We start from the raw sequence: 12,296 nt of genomic DNA, 5'->3' as shown, positions 1-12,296 counted from the left end.
TTCCCCCAGCTTGGAGGCTTGGAGGCTTGGAGGGGAATATGCACGTGATCTCGTTCCATACGTACATCTGCAAGCCGCAAGATCGTGGGGTCGCATTCTCCACGCCAGACACATCGGGATTTGACCCCAAGACTGCGTGGCGCGACTCGAAAGAGCTACTGCTCGTTGCGTCCCTTGATGGCAGACATTGACTCGGACGAATGTCGACTGACGTTGCGTTGATTCTCGAACCACCATTTCCTCTTTGAGTGACGGGAGATCAAGGCACGAGGCAGCCTTCAGTCCCTAGTGCGGACCTCTCTTAGAGCTGGGTCCTCTCAGCACGCAAGCGAACCGACAGACTGGGTCGATGCCAGATTCATGTCGTCGCGCTCCATCAACATCGTCCAGCAGCCAACGGTGGACGGCGACCGAGCATCACTGCCGAGTCCCACGCTGCGATCACGGCACTTGATTCTGCCTTTCTTCCGGGGCGACAGCACCGGTGGGAGTGATCGCCCGACTCCGCACCGTTGACGGTCACGCAATCCGAGACCACTCTCGCGATATAGGACCCCTGAGCACGCCATCTGTGCCCGCGAGCTCGCGAATCTTTACCTATCGCACTGCAGCACGCCATGCCGTACACGGCTGTCCTCATCACCAGTCGCGCGTCTCTACGTCACGATGTACTGTCTCCGTGAGGGGCATTTCAAATGCCGAAATCCTTCAAGTAGAGGACACTTCGCCCGCGGGGGGTCGCACACGATTGTCTCTCAAGCGTGAGAAGAAGCAAGTGGCATATTTGCAGCACAACTGTACATACGTGTGATTTACTTTGCAGAACGTCAACATGGCTCCCGGTGTCCTCGTCAACGAAGCCACGACCCTCCCGTCCCCGGCTGCGGCCAAGTGGAAGGGCAACAACGCCGAAGCGCCGCGGGAGATCTTCCCCGACGGTATCCGCACGTCGGGCCAGCACAACCCTCTCTACGAGAAGCTGCGCCCCTATGAGGATTTTCCCAAGGAGATCACCGGCCCAACAGTCTGGCACAAGGACGAGTTCGTCAACAACCCTGAGCGATGGACTCACCCCCTTACCCCTGAGGAGGTGGAAGAGCTCAGCCGCACTGCCGACGCCTTCATTGCGAGCGGCACGGCGCTGACCGGCATCACCAAGGTATGTCATCTTGCCATGCCGGATGTACACTCTTGTCTGACCTAGTCAAGGAAAACTTCCCGCTGCCCAACCTCAGCAAGATTCTCGGTAATCTGCGCAGCGACCTCATCGACGGCAAGGGCTTCATTCTGTTCAAGAACTTCCCTGCCCAGCAATGGGGCCCTCACAAGAATGCCGTCGCGTACATGGGCCTCGGCACCTACCTCGGCTACTTTGTTTCGCAGAACGGCCGTGGACATGTCCTGGGCCATGTCAAGGACGTCGGTGATGACGCCACACAGATTGACAAGGTTCGCATCTACCGAACGACTGCTCGCCAGTTCTTCCACGCCGACGATGGCGACCTCGTCGGTCTGCTGTGCGTCCACCGCGCCCAGGAGGGTGGCGAGAGCGATCTCGTCAGCGTCCACGCCGTCTGGAACAAGCTGCAGCAGGAGCACCCTGATGTGGCCGAGATCCTGACCAAGCCCATCTGGTACTTCGACCGCAAGGGCGAGGTGTCCGAAGGTCAGGACGGCTGGACGAGACAGCCCGTGTTCTACCTCGAGAATGGCGGCAAGGGAAGGCTGTACTCCAAGTGGGATCCCTACTACGTGCGATCTCTGAAACGCTTCTCCGACCAGGGCCTCATTCCCGCCCTGAGCCCTGAGCAGGAGAGGGCCCTCAAGATTCTCGAGGAAACCTGCCAGGCGCTGGCCTTGCACATGATCCTTGAGGTCGGCGATATTCAGTTCCTGACCAACACGCACATTCTGCACGCCAGGACGGCCTACGTCGGTGAGTCAATTGTGCCAGACAGCTTGCGGAAGAATAAAGACTGACGAGTCGTAGACCACCCTCCTCCTCACCCCCGCCGCCACCTTTTGCGACTCTGGCTGTCAACACCGGAGAACGAGGGCGGATGGGCGCTGCCGTTCCATGACAGCAACGAGAAGAAGCGAGGCGGTATCCAGGTCAACAACACGGCGCCGCGTGCGCCTCTCGATGCCGAATAGATGGATGGCAGTGAAAAAGAGGCGTGATGCATGTAAACGAAGCGTTTGATTTTAGTCGAGGGCAGTACCAAAAGCAGCCCGCCCCCAATACACCCAGAATGAAGAGATTTGTCTTACAGTTGCCGCTCTCCTCAGTGAAGTCTACGAGGCCGACATCCGACAGCCGGATCGGACTCTGTGCGGATGCCGTTCCTCGCTCCTCAAATGGCAATCGGGGCCGCCCGACATAGGCCAGATTGCTGATTACAGACTGTCAGACCTTGTGTCTTCTCCGCATGGCATGGCTGGCGTCGGTATCTGATCTGGAGCCCAAAGGTGGGGATCCGGAACACTGATCAACTCCGCAGGACTCTGACTGCTACACGTCACAGCCTTTTATCATACAAACAGCTGCGACGTGATGTATTTTCCGTAGCCCTCCGTGAGACTCTCGACTGAGGCGATAGGTTGAACACACGCGCGATTGAGCTGACCATCTTTTCTCTTACGACTTTGACCATGCCTCTCACACCTACTCTACCCTGCTACCATCTTCCTCTTCACCCGTCGCATCTCTTGACCCCGCCCCCGCCGTCTCCAAGTCGTGGAACCCAACCCCGTCAGCGAGGCCCACCCAGGTGTTACAGCGTCACCCCATGAGAGGCCGTCGCGGCAAAGCCAAGAACCTTTGGGGGCGCACGAGTTATCTACACACGCCTTCTGGGTACTTTTGGTGGACCCGGGGGAGAGATGCATCGTCGAGTCATGCCAGTGATAGGCATGGATGACCCCCTCAGCGGCTGACGTCGGTCTTCCACTCCGAGATCGCACATAGCCTCCTCGGAGGCTAAGGCTCGAGAGTCGACTTATAGATGATGATACGCCCTCATTAGAGGATCACAAAGGTGTCAGAGTGTAGAACCCACCGACGGTCTTCCACGAGTCCATCCACACCACCACCACATCATGTCTGTCGTCCTGCCCGAGCCCTTTGCCAGCATCCCGAGGGAGAGCTTTCTCTTCGGGCACTCGCCGATCCAGCCCCTCCCCCGCATCTCCCAGGCCCTCGGCGGCAAGGTCAACGTCTACGCCAAACGCGAGGACTGCAATTCGGGCCTCGCATACGGCGGCAACAAGACCCGCAAGCTCGAGTAAGGCGTCCCCCCCCCCCCCCCCCCTCCCCACACTCAGAGAGCGTCCGTTCCCGGTCGTCCTGCTGCGCATCCTGACGCGGAAAGCAGATATCTCGCCTCCGAGGCGCTCGCGCAAGGCTGCGACACGCTCGTCAGCATTGGCGGCGTGCAGTCGAACCACACGCGGCAGGTGACGGCCGTCGCGACCAAGCTCGGCCTCCGGGCGGCGCTCGTGCAGGAGCACTGGGTCGACTGGGAGGACCCGGGCTACGAAAAGGTCGGCAACCTGCAGCTGTCGCGCCTCATGGGCGCCGACGTGCGCCTCGACCCGTCGACGTTTGGCATTGAGCACAAGGACACGCTGGCGCGGCTCAAGGCGGAGCTCGCCGACGCCGGGCGCAGGCCGTACTACATCCCCGCCGGCGCGTCGGACCACCCGCTCGGCGGCCTCGGGTTCGCGCGCTGGGCCTACGAGGTCGAGGCGCAGGAGAAGGAGCTCGGCGTCTTCTTCGACACGGTCATTGTCTGCGCCGTCACGGGGTCGACCATGGCCGGCATGGTGGCCGGCTTCAAGCTCGCGCAGAAGAACGGGTCGCCCGAGCGCAAGGTCATTGGCATTGATGCCTCGGCCAAGGTGCAGCAGACCTTTGACCAGGTGCTGCGCATCGCCAAGGCGACGGGCGTCAAGATTGGTCTCGCGGAGGGCGACATCACAGAGGCCGACATTATCCTGGATGACAGGTATCATGCTGGCGTCTACGGCATCCCCGACCAGACGACCATTGACGCCATGAAGTTTGGCGCCAGCACTGAGGGCTTCATTACGGATCCCGTGTACGAGGGCAAGAGCTTGGCCGGTATGATGGACATTATTCGCAAGGGTGAGCTCGCCGAGGGCAGCAACGTTTTGTATGCCCATCTGGGAGGCCAGCTGGCCCTCAACGCGTACTCGAGTCTTTGAGAGGGCGAGGGTCAATGAGATGAAATGAAGCGATGATTTATGCAATGTGTCTGTTTCCTGGTGAACGGATGGACGAAATGATGCTATGCCAGCTCGTATGATATCTTGGAGATGCCCTTTTGGCGCTTGATGTTGCGAATCCTGACATGGCCCACCTCACCCGTCGTCGCCATGTGCGTGCCTCCACAGGCATAGGCTCCCGCGCCCTCAATGTCGACGGCGCGGGCGAGCTCCCCCTCAGGCAAGACGAGAGTCTCCGGCACCGACCAGCATGCCCGTACCAGCTCCTCCTGCGTCCAGTAACACACTTTGATCGGCAGGTTTTCGTCGATCAAGGCGTTGGCAGCCGCCTCAATGTCAGCTTTGTGCTTGCCGTCGATGAAGCCTTTGAACTCGACAAACGCCGAGTCGGGGTAGTGCTGCGCCTTGAGCTCGGTGACGTCAGGGATGGCGTCTGCGAGCTTGCGAACGGCCGAGCTGATGATATGACCGGCGTCGTGAATCTGGGAATGCAGACGACGCTTGTCCATGTCGATATGCTGAGTGACGAGGTCGCCCTTCTCAAAGGGGCTGTCCTCGAAAGAGCCCAGGTGGAGGATGGTTCCCTCGGTGGTTTTCCGCACGCCTGTGACGTGGAACTTGGCCGCGTCTCCCGTGATCATCGACGTCATGGTGCCAGTGTCCGCTGGCTGGCCGCCTCCTTGCGCGTAAAAGAGCGTCTGGTCTGTCGCGACGAGAAAGTCGTTTCCAGTGGCCGTCTTGAACAGGGGTTTGTGCGCCTCGCTGGCTGCCGTGAAGGGGGTGCAGGACACGATGAAGGCTGTGACGACGCCGCCATCGTTGTCGAGGTAGAGCGCTTTTGTTTTGACAAACTGTGACGATCAGCCTATATACTCGCGGTCTGTTTTTGTGTAGAAATGTATACCTGTGACATTTTCATTTGGAAAATTATTGGGATTTATTGTTGCACCGCTGACGTTGAATGCGTTGATGATCCAGGCAGCAGGTGGCGATTCGACCAGCACAACACGTTGCTGAAATGTCGATCAACCCTAACCCCCACGGGTATCGGCCCCTCCAGCCCAGACAAAATGCTTGGCTCCCACTTCAGTTGATCGCTTTCAAGTGACTTCTTGTTCTCCTTGTTTTCAGTCATGGATTCTATATCCTCTGTGCTGCCGTATATAAAGAATGTTGGACTCGGCAACTGTGTTGCTCTGTCGAGTGCTCCCCGACAAACATTGACGTAGTTTCGTCAGAAGAGTTGTAACAGAGCGACTTGAGACTGGTCGCAGCGCAACTGTATGAGAAAATTTCGGGATTAAGGCACCTTGACTTGTCGGTTTTCATATTGGTATTTCTAAAGCATACTTCTGAGCAGAGGCATGGCCATTCATGAGGTCTTTCGAAACATCGATCAATGTGCATTGTAGCCTGCGATCTTCAATCTTGTGTGTTGAAGGTACCAGAACATGAGATATCGTTGTCAGCAAGGTCTCTGGGAAGCATGATAACCATACTAAGCGACAGTTGGCCTCTTCAACAGGCCTCCAGCAGATTAATATGGCAGTCTCCAAACTTTCTCGAGACTATCATATCCACCATATGAGTCAGACAGCGAGAGGCGAACAGCCCGTCATACTTCGTTACATTTACTGAAGCGATCAAGAAGAGGACGAAGGCACCCTGTATGGCATTACGGGATCAAGATTCGATGCGGCAAGATCTGCACCATCCTCGGGGTCTATCTTGACGAGTCACAAGTCGCCAATCCTACACATGAAGACCAGACACCGTCATGGTTGAAGAGCAAGGCACCTGAACAACGGCCCGGCGTCTCGTAAGACTTGTTTGCAAGACTGATTTGCAAAATTGTGAACTGAATCACTCAAGAGCGCAAGATGGATCTCATCTACTCTGCGTCCTTGCTCACCATCGCGGCCGCAGCCTATAAAGGTTCGACAGTGTCTATTTCTCCCACCAAACAAGAAGCGGGACTGATCACCAGGTGTTCCAAAACAGGATCGAGCAGCAACAGCCCAGGATACCATGTGACATCTCTGTCAGGCCACCACTGCTCGACCTTGAGGCTTAAAAGATGCGTCAGCTCTTCACACGCGGCTGGATGGCTCATGAACGCATGCTCTCACGATGCATGATCCTCTCCGATGCCGGCCTGCTTCTGTGTCAGTGCTATAGAACTCGCCGAGGCGAGAACATTGTAGCAAGCGAAGCATGGCATATCGCGGTAGCTACACGGGATGAGAGACTCCATGTGTGGTAGCCCGTAAAGCAACAATCGTTCATCCGGGACCGGTACAGTCCCGTGAAAGACTTTGATGGTAAGGACTTGAACATCGAGACAGCAAACTGCCGGCAATCTCTGCTATGTGTTACGGTCGGCCCCAAAGGGGCTTAGTGACAGCCCTCACACGGTCGTAAGTGCCATACGGCAGCTATCCAATTGAGCTCAAAGGATACGTGTTGAATCAACGTCGTTAAGCCAACTGGGCTGCATTCATAGAGGTATAGGCACAGCCTATACTATACCACGGGTATAACCCGTAACACTATGGCCCAGACAATGACAAAGCGAACGACCAACTAGTGCATGGCAGGCATCTGGAGTGAATACTTCATCTCTACCTGCCTTGGGAGCACGGGACGGCTCATGGCTGACCCAGCCTCTGTGCGAAAGCTCTTGGAACCAGATGATGCCAAGGTCACCGTGAGGATCCTACAAGCCGCAAATGCTTCGCAGGGCCTAGACAACGTGGCGGTCTCCTTGCTCCGTCATTGTTGGTATGTTTGGGGCGAGTCCAGACGTCTGCTCGTTTGCCCAGCGACTTGCCAGGAGACAGATAATCGCTAGCCGAGTGCAGATTGAGGCATGTAACACGTGCTAGGCTACCCCTTTCGCGAGGCGGGAAAGTATCGAACTTGACGCAAGGGAAGAGCTACACGTGCATCTTAGAGAGCCTGGCGCACAGCGAGGCCAAGCCAAACTAATAGATGGCGGGAATGCCGATGCGGAGAATCAGACGCTGACAGGGCCAGATACGGTCCTTCCTTCGAGCGCCCATTTACGCGTGGCCAAGCCTCGCCGCTGGCCAGTCAGCCAGCCACTGCCTCAGTGGTTCAGCCGCTAAGGCGTTGCCTTTTTCCTTTCCGGCCGGCTACCCTTTAGTCGAGGAACCCCGGGTTGGTTGGCCGCTGCATTTGCTGCCAGGTCGTTGATCAATCCTCGGAGTTTACCCCCTCCCAGGGTCAGTCGACGACCGTCACTGGCTAGCAGAAGCATGCGAACGATTTGTGTGTTCCAAGTATGCTGTGCTGCTCAGGGGCTCAGGGGTTGGTGAAAGTTGAGGGCGTTGTGCAGGGGTAGTGGTGCCCTGACAGGGACAGGGAGGCCTGAGGTGGGACAACTCCGCGGGACCAACCCCACACCAACCAGCTGCCAGTCGCGTTAGCAAGGCCAGATAGACTCACAGCCGAGGCCTCGATCGCGTCTGGCATGGACACTATTGACCTGAATGTTTCAAGTAGGCAGCTTGGGTGGTGCTACTCACGATCTCGAAGCGTAAAGCGAACACGCGATGGAGCGTTACATCACCCTTGTGGGAGCTACCCGTGCCGACAGTTGAAATCTTACTTTGGCGTGCTTCGCGACCTCGACGACCTTCGCATTCCAGTGCCACGCTCGGATATGAAATTTCTATACCAAGGCCAAAGATAGAAACGCCCAAAAAAATGTCTGGCGATAAGCCGGTGCCATCACACACTCGCGTTATTAAAATCATTCTCTATACCGTCCCTCCAGTTGTTGACCAAACCCATTCCAAAGGCGACGCCTCAATGTGCCGCATGTACGCCAAGAAGATGCATATGCTCAATAGCGTGATGAATGCGATGACCAGTCCGATGCGCATGCGCCGCGACGGGCGGAACTTTTCGCCCGAGACCGATGCTGCCCCGACAGCGCCAGTGACCATAGCCAAGGCTCCCTTGAGGGCTCCGAGAATCTTCTCCGTGCCAAAAGAGTAGTGAATCAAGCCCGCCAGACTGACGCTGTAGCCGACAACTTGGATGGTAGAGATCTTGGTGTGCCAGAAGAGGACGGAGCAGCCAATGAGCAAAATATTCTTGAAAATACCCGTGAGAGTAGTCACGAGGCCAGAAGTTTTGCCAATCTGCACCTGTTAGCGTCTTGTTGCAGCTTGGGCAGCAGAATGTGCGGGGGCGGGGGCGTGGCATGAGACTGACCAAGACCATGCTGGTGAAGTTGAGCAGCAAAGCAACAGCCGCATTGAGTATGAGCATCATAAACCCTGCTCGCTCGAGATCCTCGTACTTGAAGTGTGGCATCTCGAGCGCGGCTCCGACGACGAGGTTCATGACTGCGCAAACAGGTGCGTAGTAGTACAGACCCACGAGGGCATCCATTTTGAGGCCCTCGTTGCTGAGCATCTTCTGAATGAGGACAACGCGCAAAGCCTCGAACATGATGCCGGCGAGCTGGATGACGGTGCCGATCATGGACATGTCGACCTCACCGGCGCTGGCGAGGCCGACGCCGGCGACAATGCAGAGAACGTTGACGATGGCGGTCATGGTGGGGTCGGCAACGCCCATGGCCCAGGAGGTGAAGAGGACGGCGACGGGGGATGCGGCCTTGAGCATCTGGATGAAGGCGACGGAGAGATAGAGGTAGACGACATTGGAGCAGACGAGAGAGCCTGATGACACGATGCCGATGGGTAGGATGGTACGGATGAAAAAGCGGCCGCTGATCGGCAGCTGATGGCGACTGTCGAGCAAGGTCGTCGTGCGGGCGAGAATCTGGGTGACGACAGCAGCGAAGACGAGGTGCCAGCAGGTCAAGAGGATAGCTAGCGAGAGAGAAAGAGTCTGTTAGATGTGCGTTCATGGGTGCAAGTGGGTGAGCGTGTGAGTCGTGAAAACAACGTACGATAACCTGGCGTCTTGTCAGCTCACGAGCGCGTCTTGAGGGGGCAGATGAGGGCTTGTACATACCAAAACCGATTGTATCAATGAGATACTTGTTAAACAAGATGGTAAAGTTGGAAGAAATGATCCACAGGCTGTCTTCGTCATTAGCACTGAAAGATTGCACTTGATAGTGGCAAGTGAAGCAACATACACCATGTAGATGGCAGTCTGTAGCGTTGACCCAGCCGGAGCCGGCGCCGGCGGGGGAGCCGCGTCCTCCGTGACGGGCAGCGGAGAGTATGCCATGATGGGGGGCGTGGGGAAGGGGGGGATGGAAGGGGAAGAGGTCGGAAGAAGGTTAAGGTTAGGAGCAGTACGGCATGGCTCAGCCGGGTTATACGAACGCGCTCTCAAACGGAGAGAAGGGGCGTCGTTGCGAGGTCGAGAGAGAAAGAGTTGGGATGACGGGACCAGGAAAAGTATGAGGTAATGGGAGACACAGCAAGTATGGTCACGTTAGGGCGGGTCGACCAGGGAGGGAAAGGAGAGAGGGAGAGGGAGGAGAGAGAGAGTGTGTGTGAGAGCGCGGAAGAGTCAAGGCCTTCGTCGCAGTGTCAATCGCCATTAGACTGCCACTAAAAAGCCAAGCGAGCAAAGTTTCTTCAGGGGGGGGGGGCGGCGGCGGGATGGGCAGGGTACTGTATTGAGGGGGCCAAGGCCTTGACGGGGGAATGAATTGTTCGGAAGAGGGATGATGAAGAAGGAGAGCCAAGGGTCGCTGGCGGGCGTAAGGGTGGCACGGCTGGAACGAGTCTTCATATTTCGTCCTATTTCCCATGCCGCCTTGCTGGTGGGAAGGGGCCAGAATGAGAGAGGAAGGAGTGCGTGCGTGCGTATGTGTACATAGTACGCCGGTCTGGGCGATGTGGTGATCGTGGTTGTGGGTTGACGCTCGGGACAAAGCTTGGCCTGTACCAATGTCGAAGCTTGGCCTGTGTCTGGGCGTTTCCCAATCCACCCTTGTCATGGGACGTAGCAAGTAAGCAATGTGTGTGTGGTAGTTCGGCGGCCCGCTGGTTCGCTTCTGATGGTTGCCTGTGTCAATCATCAATGTGTTTTGAATAGCAATTTTGCGACTGACTGTCTTTGCCTTGCTTCTCCACAGTCTACTTTGCGACTAGCAGTTCTGAATCGTCCGGCAACGTGGGAATCTGCCCCAAGAGGAGATTGAGTTGTGGTCTGTGGCGGTCGATGGACCATTGGCCATTCGCCAGCTGCGGCTTCGAGCAGGCGGAGGAAAGGGATTGTGGCCATGGAAATCAAAAATGGGATCAGGATGCCAACAGTACCTAAGTAAGGAGAATGGGAGAATGGGAGGAAGAGACGAGACGTCAAACACGTACGATGGGAAGCAATCCTCAGCCTGGCCTGGGGGCCGCAGGCGCTCCCCACATGAACATGGCGGCTACCACGATCGACGGGGGCGATCGCGTAGAGTCGTACCTTCCCATGCCTTAGTACGAGGGTAGGGACGTAGGTGACAGGTGCCTCAGGTACACAAGAGCATGTACCCTAGGCAATCACCCCGGGTACCTAGGCACCTAAGGTACCAAGACAGTCAGGTACCTACCAAGCCTTGACAAGCCTCGAGTTCCAGTCAGCAGCAGCCCCATCCCCCTTGCCCCCAAGCGAGGAGACTGATTCTGGAACCCAAGCCGCTGTGCATAGGCCTGTCATCAGCGCTGGCGTCAGCGTCTCTCCACCCATCCATCCCTTGCACGACATGTGTGCTACATGCTACGTTCTCAATCGTTCGGGCCAAGAATACCCCAGATCAATTCGTTTGGTTACGGCCCCCGACCGACCCAAACAAGCACCAACTGTCATCATGCCAACAAGCTTCGACTAGCCAGCATGTCACGCTCGACCCAGATGCAATGTGACAGAAAAATGACCAGCAATAAACCGGGAGCGAGCAGCCTGCCCCTCTGATCGACCTTCCCCTCGGCCCACTTGGCAGACTAGATACCAAACATATTTTTCTAAGCCAAGCAAGAGCGCGTGTGCCAGAGAGAGAGAGCGTGTGTGTGCGTCAGAAGAGAAAAATCGGAGGGAGCGTGAGCCTCAAACAGCCAGCCTCGACACCCCTCCCAAGGCCAAGGGGAAGGAATGCAAGCCCACGCATTCACGCCCCCCCAGAAATGTCTGGAGCGCGTCGTCAAATGAAGAATGACATTTGGCCCCCCCATGCTTGCCCCTTCATGCCAATCCCGCTCTTCCAGCCCATTGCCCCTGAGAGCAGCCCCGTGTGAATCCTGTCATGCTCCTGCCATCGTCGACTCAGGTTTCCGTTTCGGGGGGGCTGTGTGCACACCATGAGCACGACATTTCCTCAGTGGGATTCTCGTTAGGTAAAAAGAATTCTCTCCCCTGCTGCTCTTCATTTCACCCTGTCCGCAACCATCGGTTTTTCGCTCTCAGCTCAATACTTTACACCCGGAGACCCTGCCTCGGTAAAGCGCCCTAGACAGGCTCTAGACCCGCCCGTGGCCAAGTACCTCGACACCCCCCATCGCCATCAATTCTCAAGACTGGACGGCCAGGCTTTATTTGACTGACCTGCCGCCCCCTGCCCTGGCATCATCTCAAACCCACTTGCCCCGAGACACCAAGCCTGGTTCAAGCCGCAGGACAGGACGAAAGGGAACAGTGGCTGGATTCACTTTCAACTGTCGACTTGCCTTCTTTCAACCTTCTTCCCCGCGACATCGTTATCGACATCGACATCGCGACACGTTGTTGGAGCACCCTCTCCATCGCCGGGCACCTCGACCACACTCTCTTTCTCCCCACCCCCCGCCCGTCCAGAGAATCCCCGACATTTGATGCCCGCCATGTACAAGTCCGATGGCACCACGACGACCTCGGTCCTGAAGAACCTGCCCCAGTGGCTCACCAAGCGGCACGTCCTCTTCGCCCTCGCCCTCGCCACCAGTCTCCTTCTTCTATTTTCCTTCAACTCGTGGGGCCCTGAAGTGCACCTCCCCCACGTCACCACCGGTACCGCCGATGCCCAGAAGAGCGCTTCCTCCAACAGCGACAATGGCGTGCTGCGTCCT

General features: G+C 57.0%; 6 protein-coding genes across 6 annotated transcripts in view; 3 read left to right on the top strand and 3 right to left on the bottom strand.

The window, feature by feature from the left end:
- Positions 1 to 832: 832 nt before the first annotated feature.
- Positions 833 to 2,154, top strand: VDAG_10393 (taurine catabolism dioxygenase TauD; the record flags this gene model as incomplete). The annotated part of the gene is made up of 3 exons (XM_009659720.1): positions 833 to 1,159; positions 1,210 to 1,936; positions 1,991 to 2,154. 3 exons carry the CDS (start codon positions 833 to 835, stop codon positions 2,152 to 2,154), a joined length of 1,218 nt encoding a protein of 405 aa, XP_009658015.1.
- A 945-nt stretch (positions 2,155 to 3,099) lies between these two features.
- VDAG_10392 (1-aminocyclopropane-1-carboxylate deaminase) lies at positions 3,100 to 4,227 on the top strand (the record flags this gene model as incomplete). The annotated part of the gene is made up of 2 exons (XM_009659719.1): positions 3,100 to 3,284; positions 3,375 to 4,227. 2 exons carry the CDS (start codon positions 3,100 to 3,102, stop codon positions 4,225 to 4,227), a joined length of 1,038 nt encoding a protein of 345 aa, XP_009658014.1.
- Positions 4,228 to 4,310: 83 nt separating this feature from the next.
- VDAG_10391 (uncharacterized protein) lies at positions 4,311 to 5,161 on the bottom strand (the record flags this gene model as incomplete). Its single annotated transcript, XM_009659718.1, has 2 exons — positions 4,311 to 5,099; positions 5,153 to 5,161. The coding sequence occupies 2 exons, from the start codon at positions 5,159 to 5,161 to the stop codon at positions 4,311 to 4,313; spliced, it is 798 nt and encodes a 265-aa protein (XP_009658013.1).
- A 2,869-nt stretch (positions 5,162 to 8,030) lies between these two features.
- Positions 8,031 to 9,483, bottom strand: VDAG_10390 (DUF250 domain membrane protein; the record flags this gene model as incomplete). The annotated part of the gene is made up of 4 exons (XM_009659717.1): positions 8,031 to 8,417; positions 8,491 to 9,116; positions 9,262 to 9,329; positions 9,389 to 9,483. The coding sequence occupies 4 exons, from the start codon at positions 9,481 to 9,483 to the stop codon at positions 8,031 to 8,033; spliced, it is 1,176 nt and encodes a 391-aa protein (XP_009658012.1).
- Positions 9,484 to 11,774: 2,291 nt separating this feature from the next.
- The window catches only part of VDAG_10388 (exostosin-2), a gene marked incomplete at its 3' end in the record, with an annotated part of 1,454 nt that continues 932 nt past the window's right edge, over positions 11,775 to 12,296 (top strand). Inside the window, exon 1 of the mRNA XM_009659715.1 lies at positions 11,775 to 12,284. Coding sequence (XP_009658010.1) covers positions 12,247 to 12,284 — 38 coding nt within the window. The 5' untranslated portion in view covers positions 11,775 to 12,246. The remainder of the gene's footprint in view (positions 12,285 to 12,296) is intronic.
- On the bottom strand, positions 11,903 to 12,073 carry VDAG_10389 (uncharacterized protein; the record flags this gene model as incomplete). Its single annotated transcript, XM_009659716.1, has 1 exon — positions 11,903 to 12,073. The coding sequence occupies one exon, from the start codon at positions 12,071 to 12,073 to the stop codon at positions 11,903 to 11,905; it is 171 nt and encodes a 56-aa protein (XP_009658011.1).

Source organism: Verticillium dahliae, genomic scaffold, assembly GCF_000150675.1.
Source record: "Verticillium dahliae VdLs.17 supercont1.38 genomic scaffold, whole genome shotgun sequence".
NCBI classification, from domain to species: domain Eukaryota; kingdom Fungi; phylum Ascomycota; class Sordariomycetes; order Glomerellales; family Plectosphaerellaceae; genus Verticillium; species Verticillium dahliae.
The sequence above is the reverse complement of the archived record's forward strand: the minus strand, read 5'-3'. Positions and strand labels throughout refer to the sequence as shown.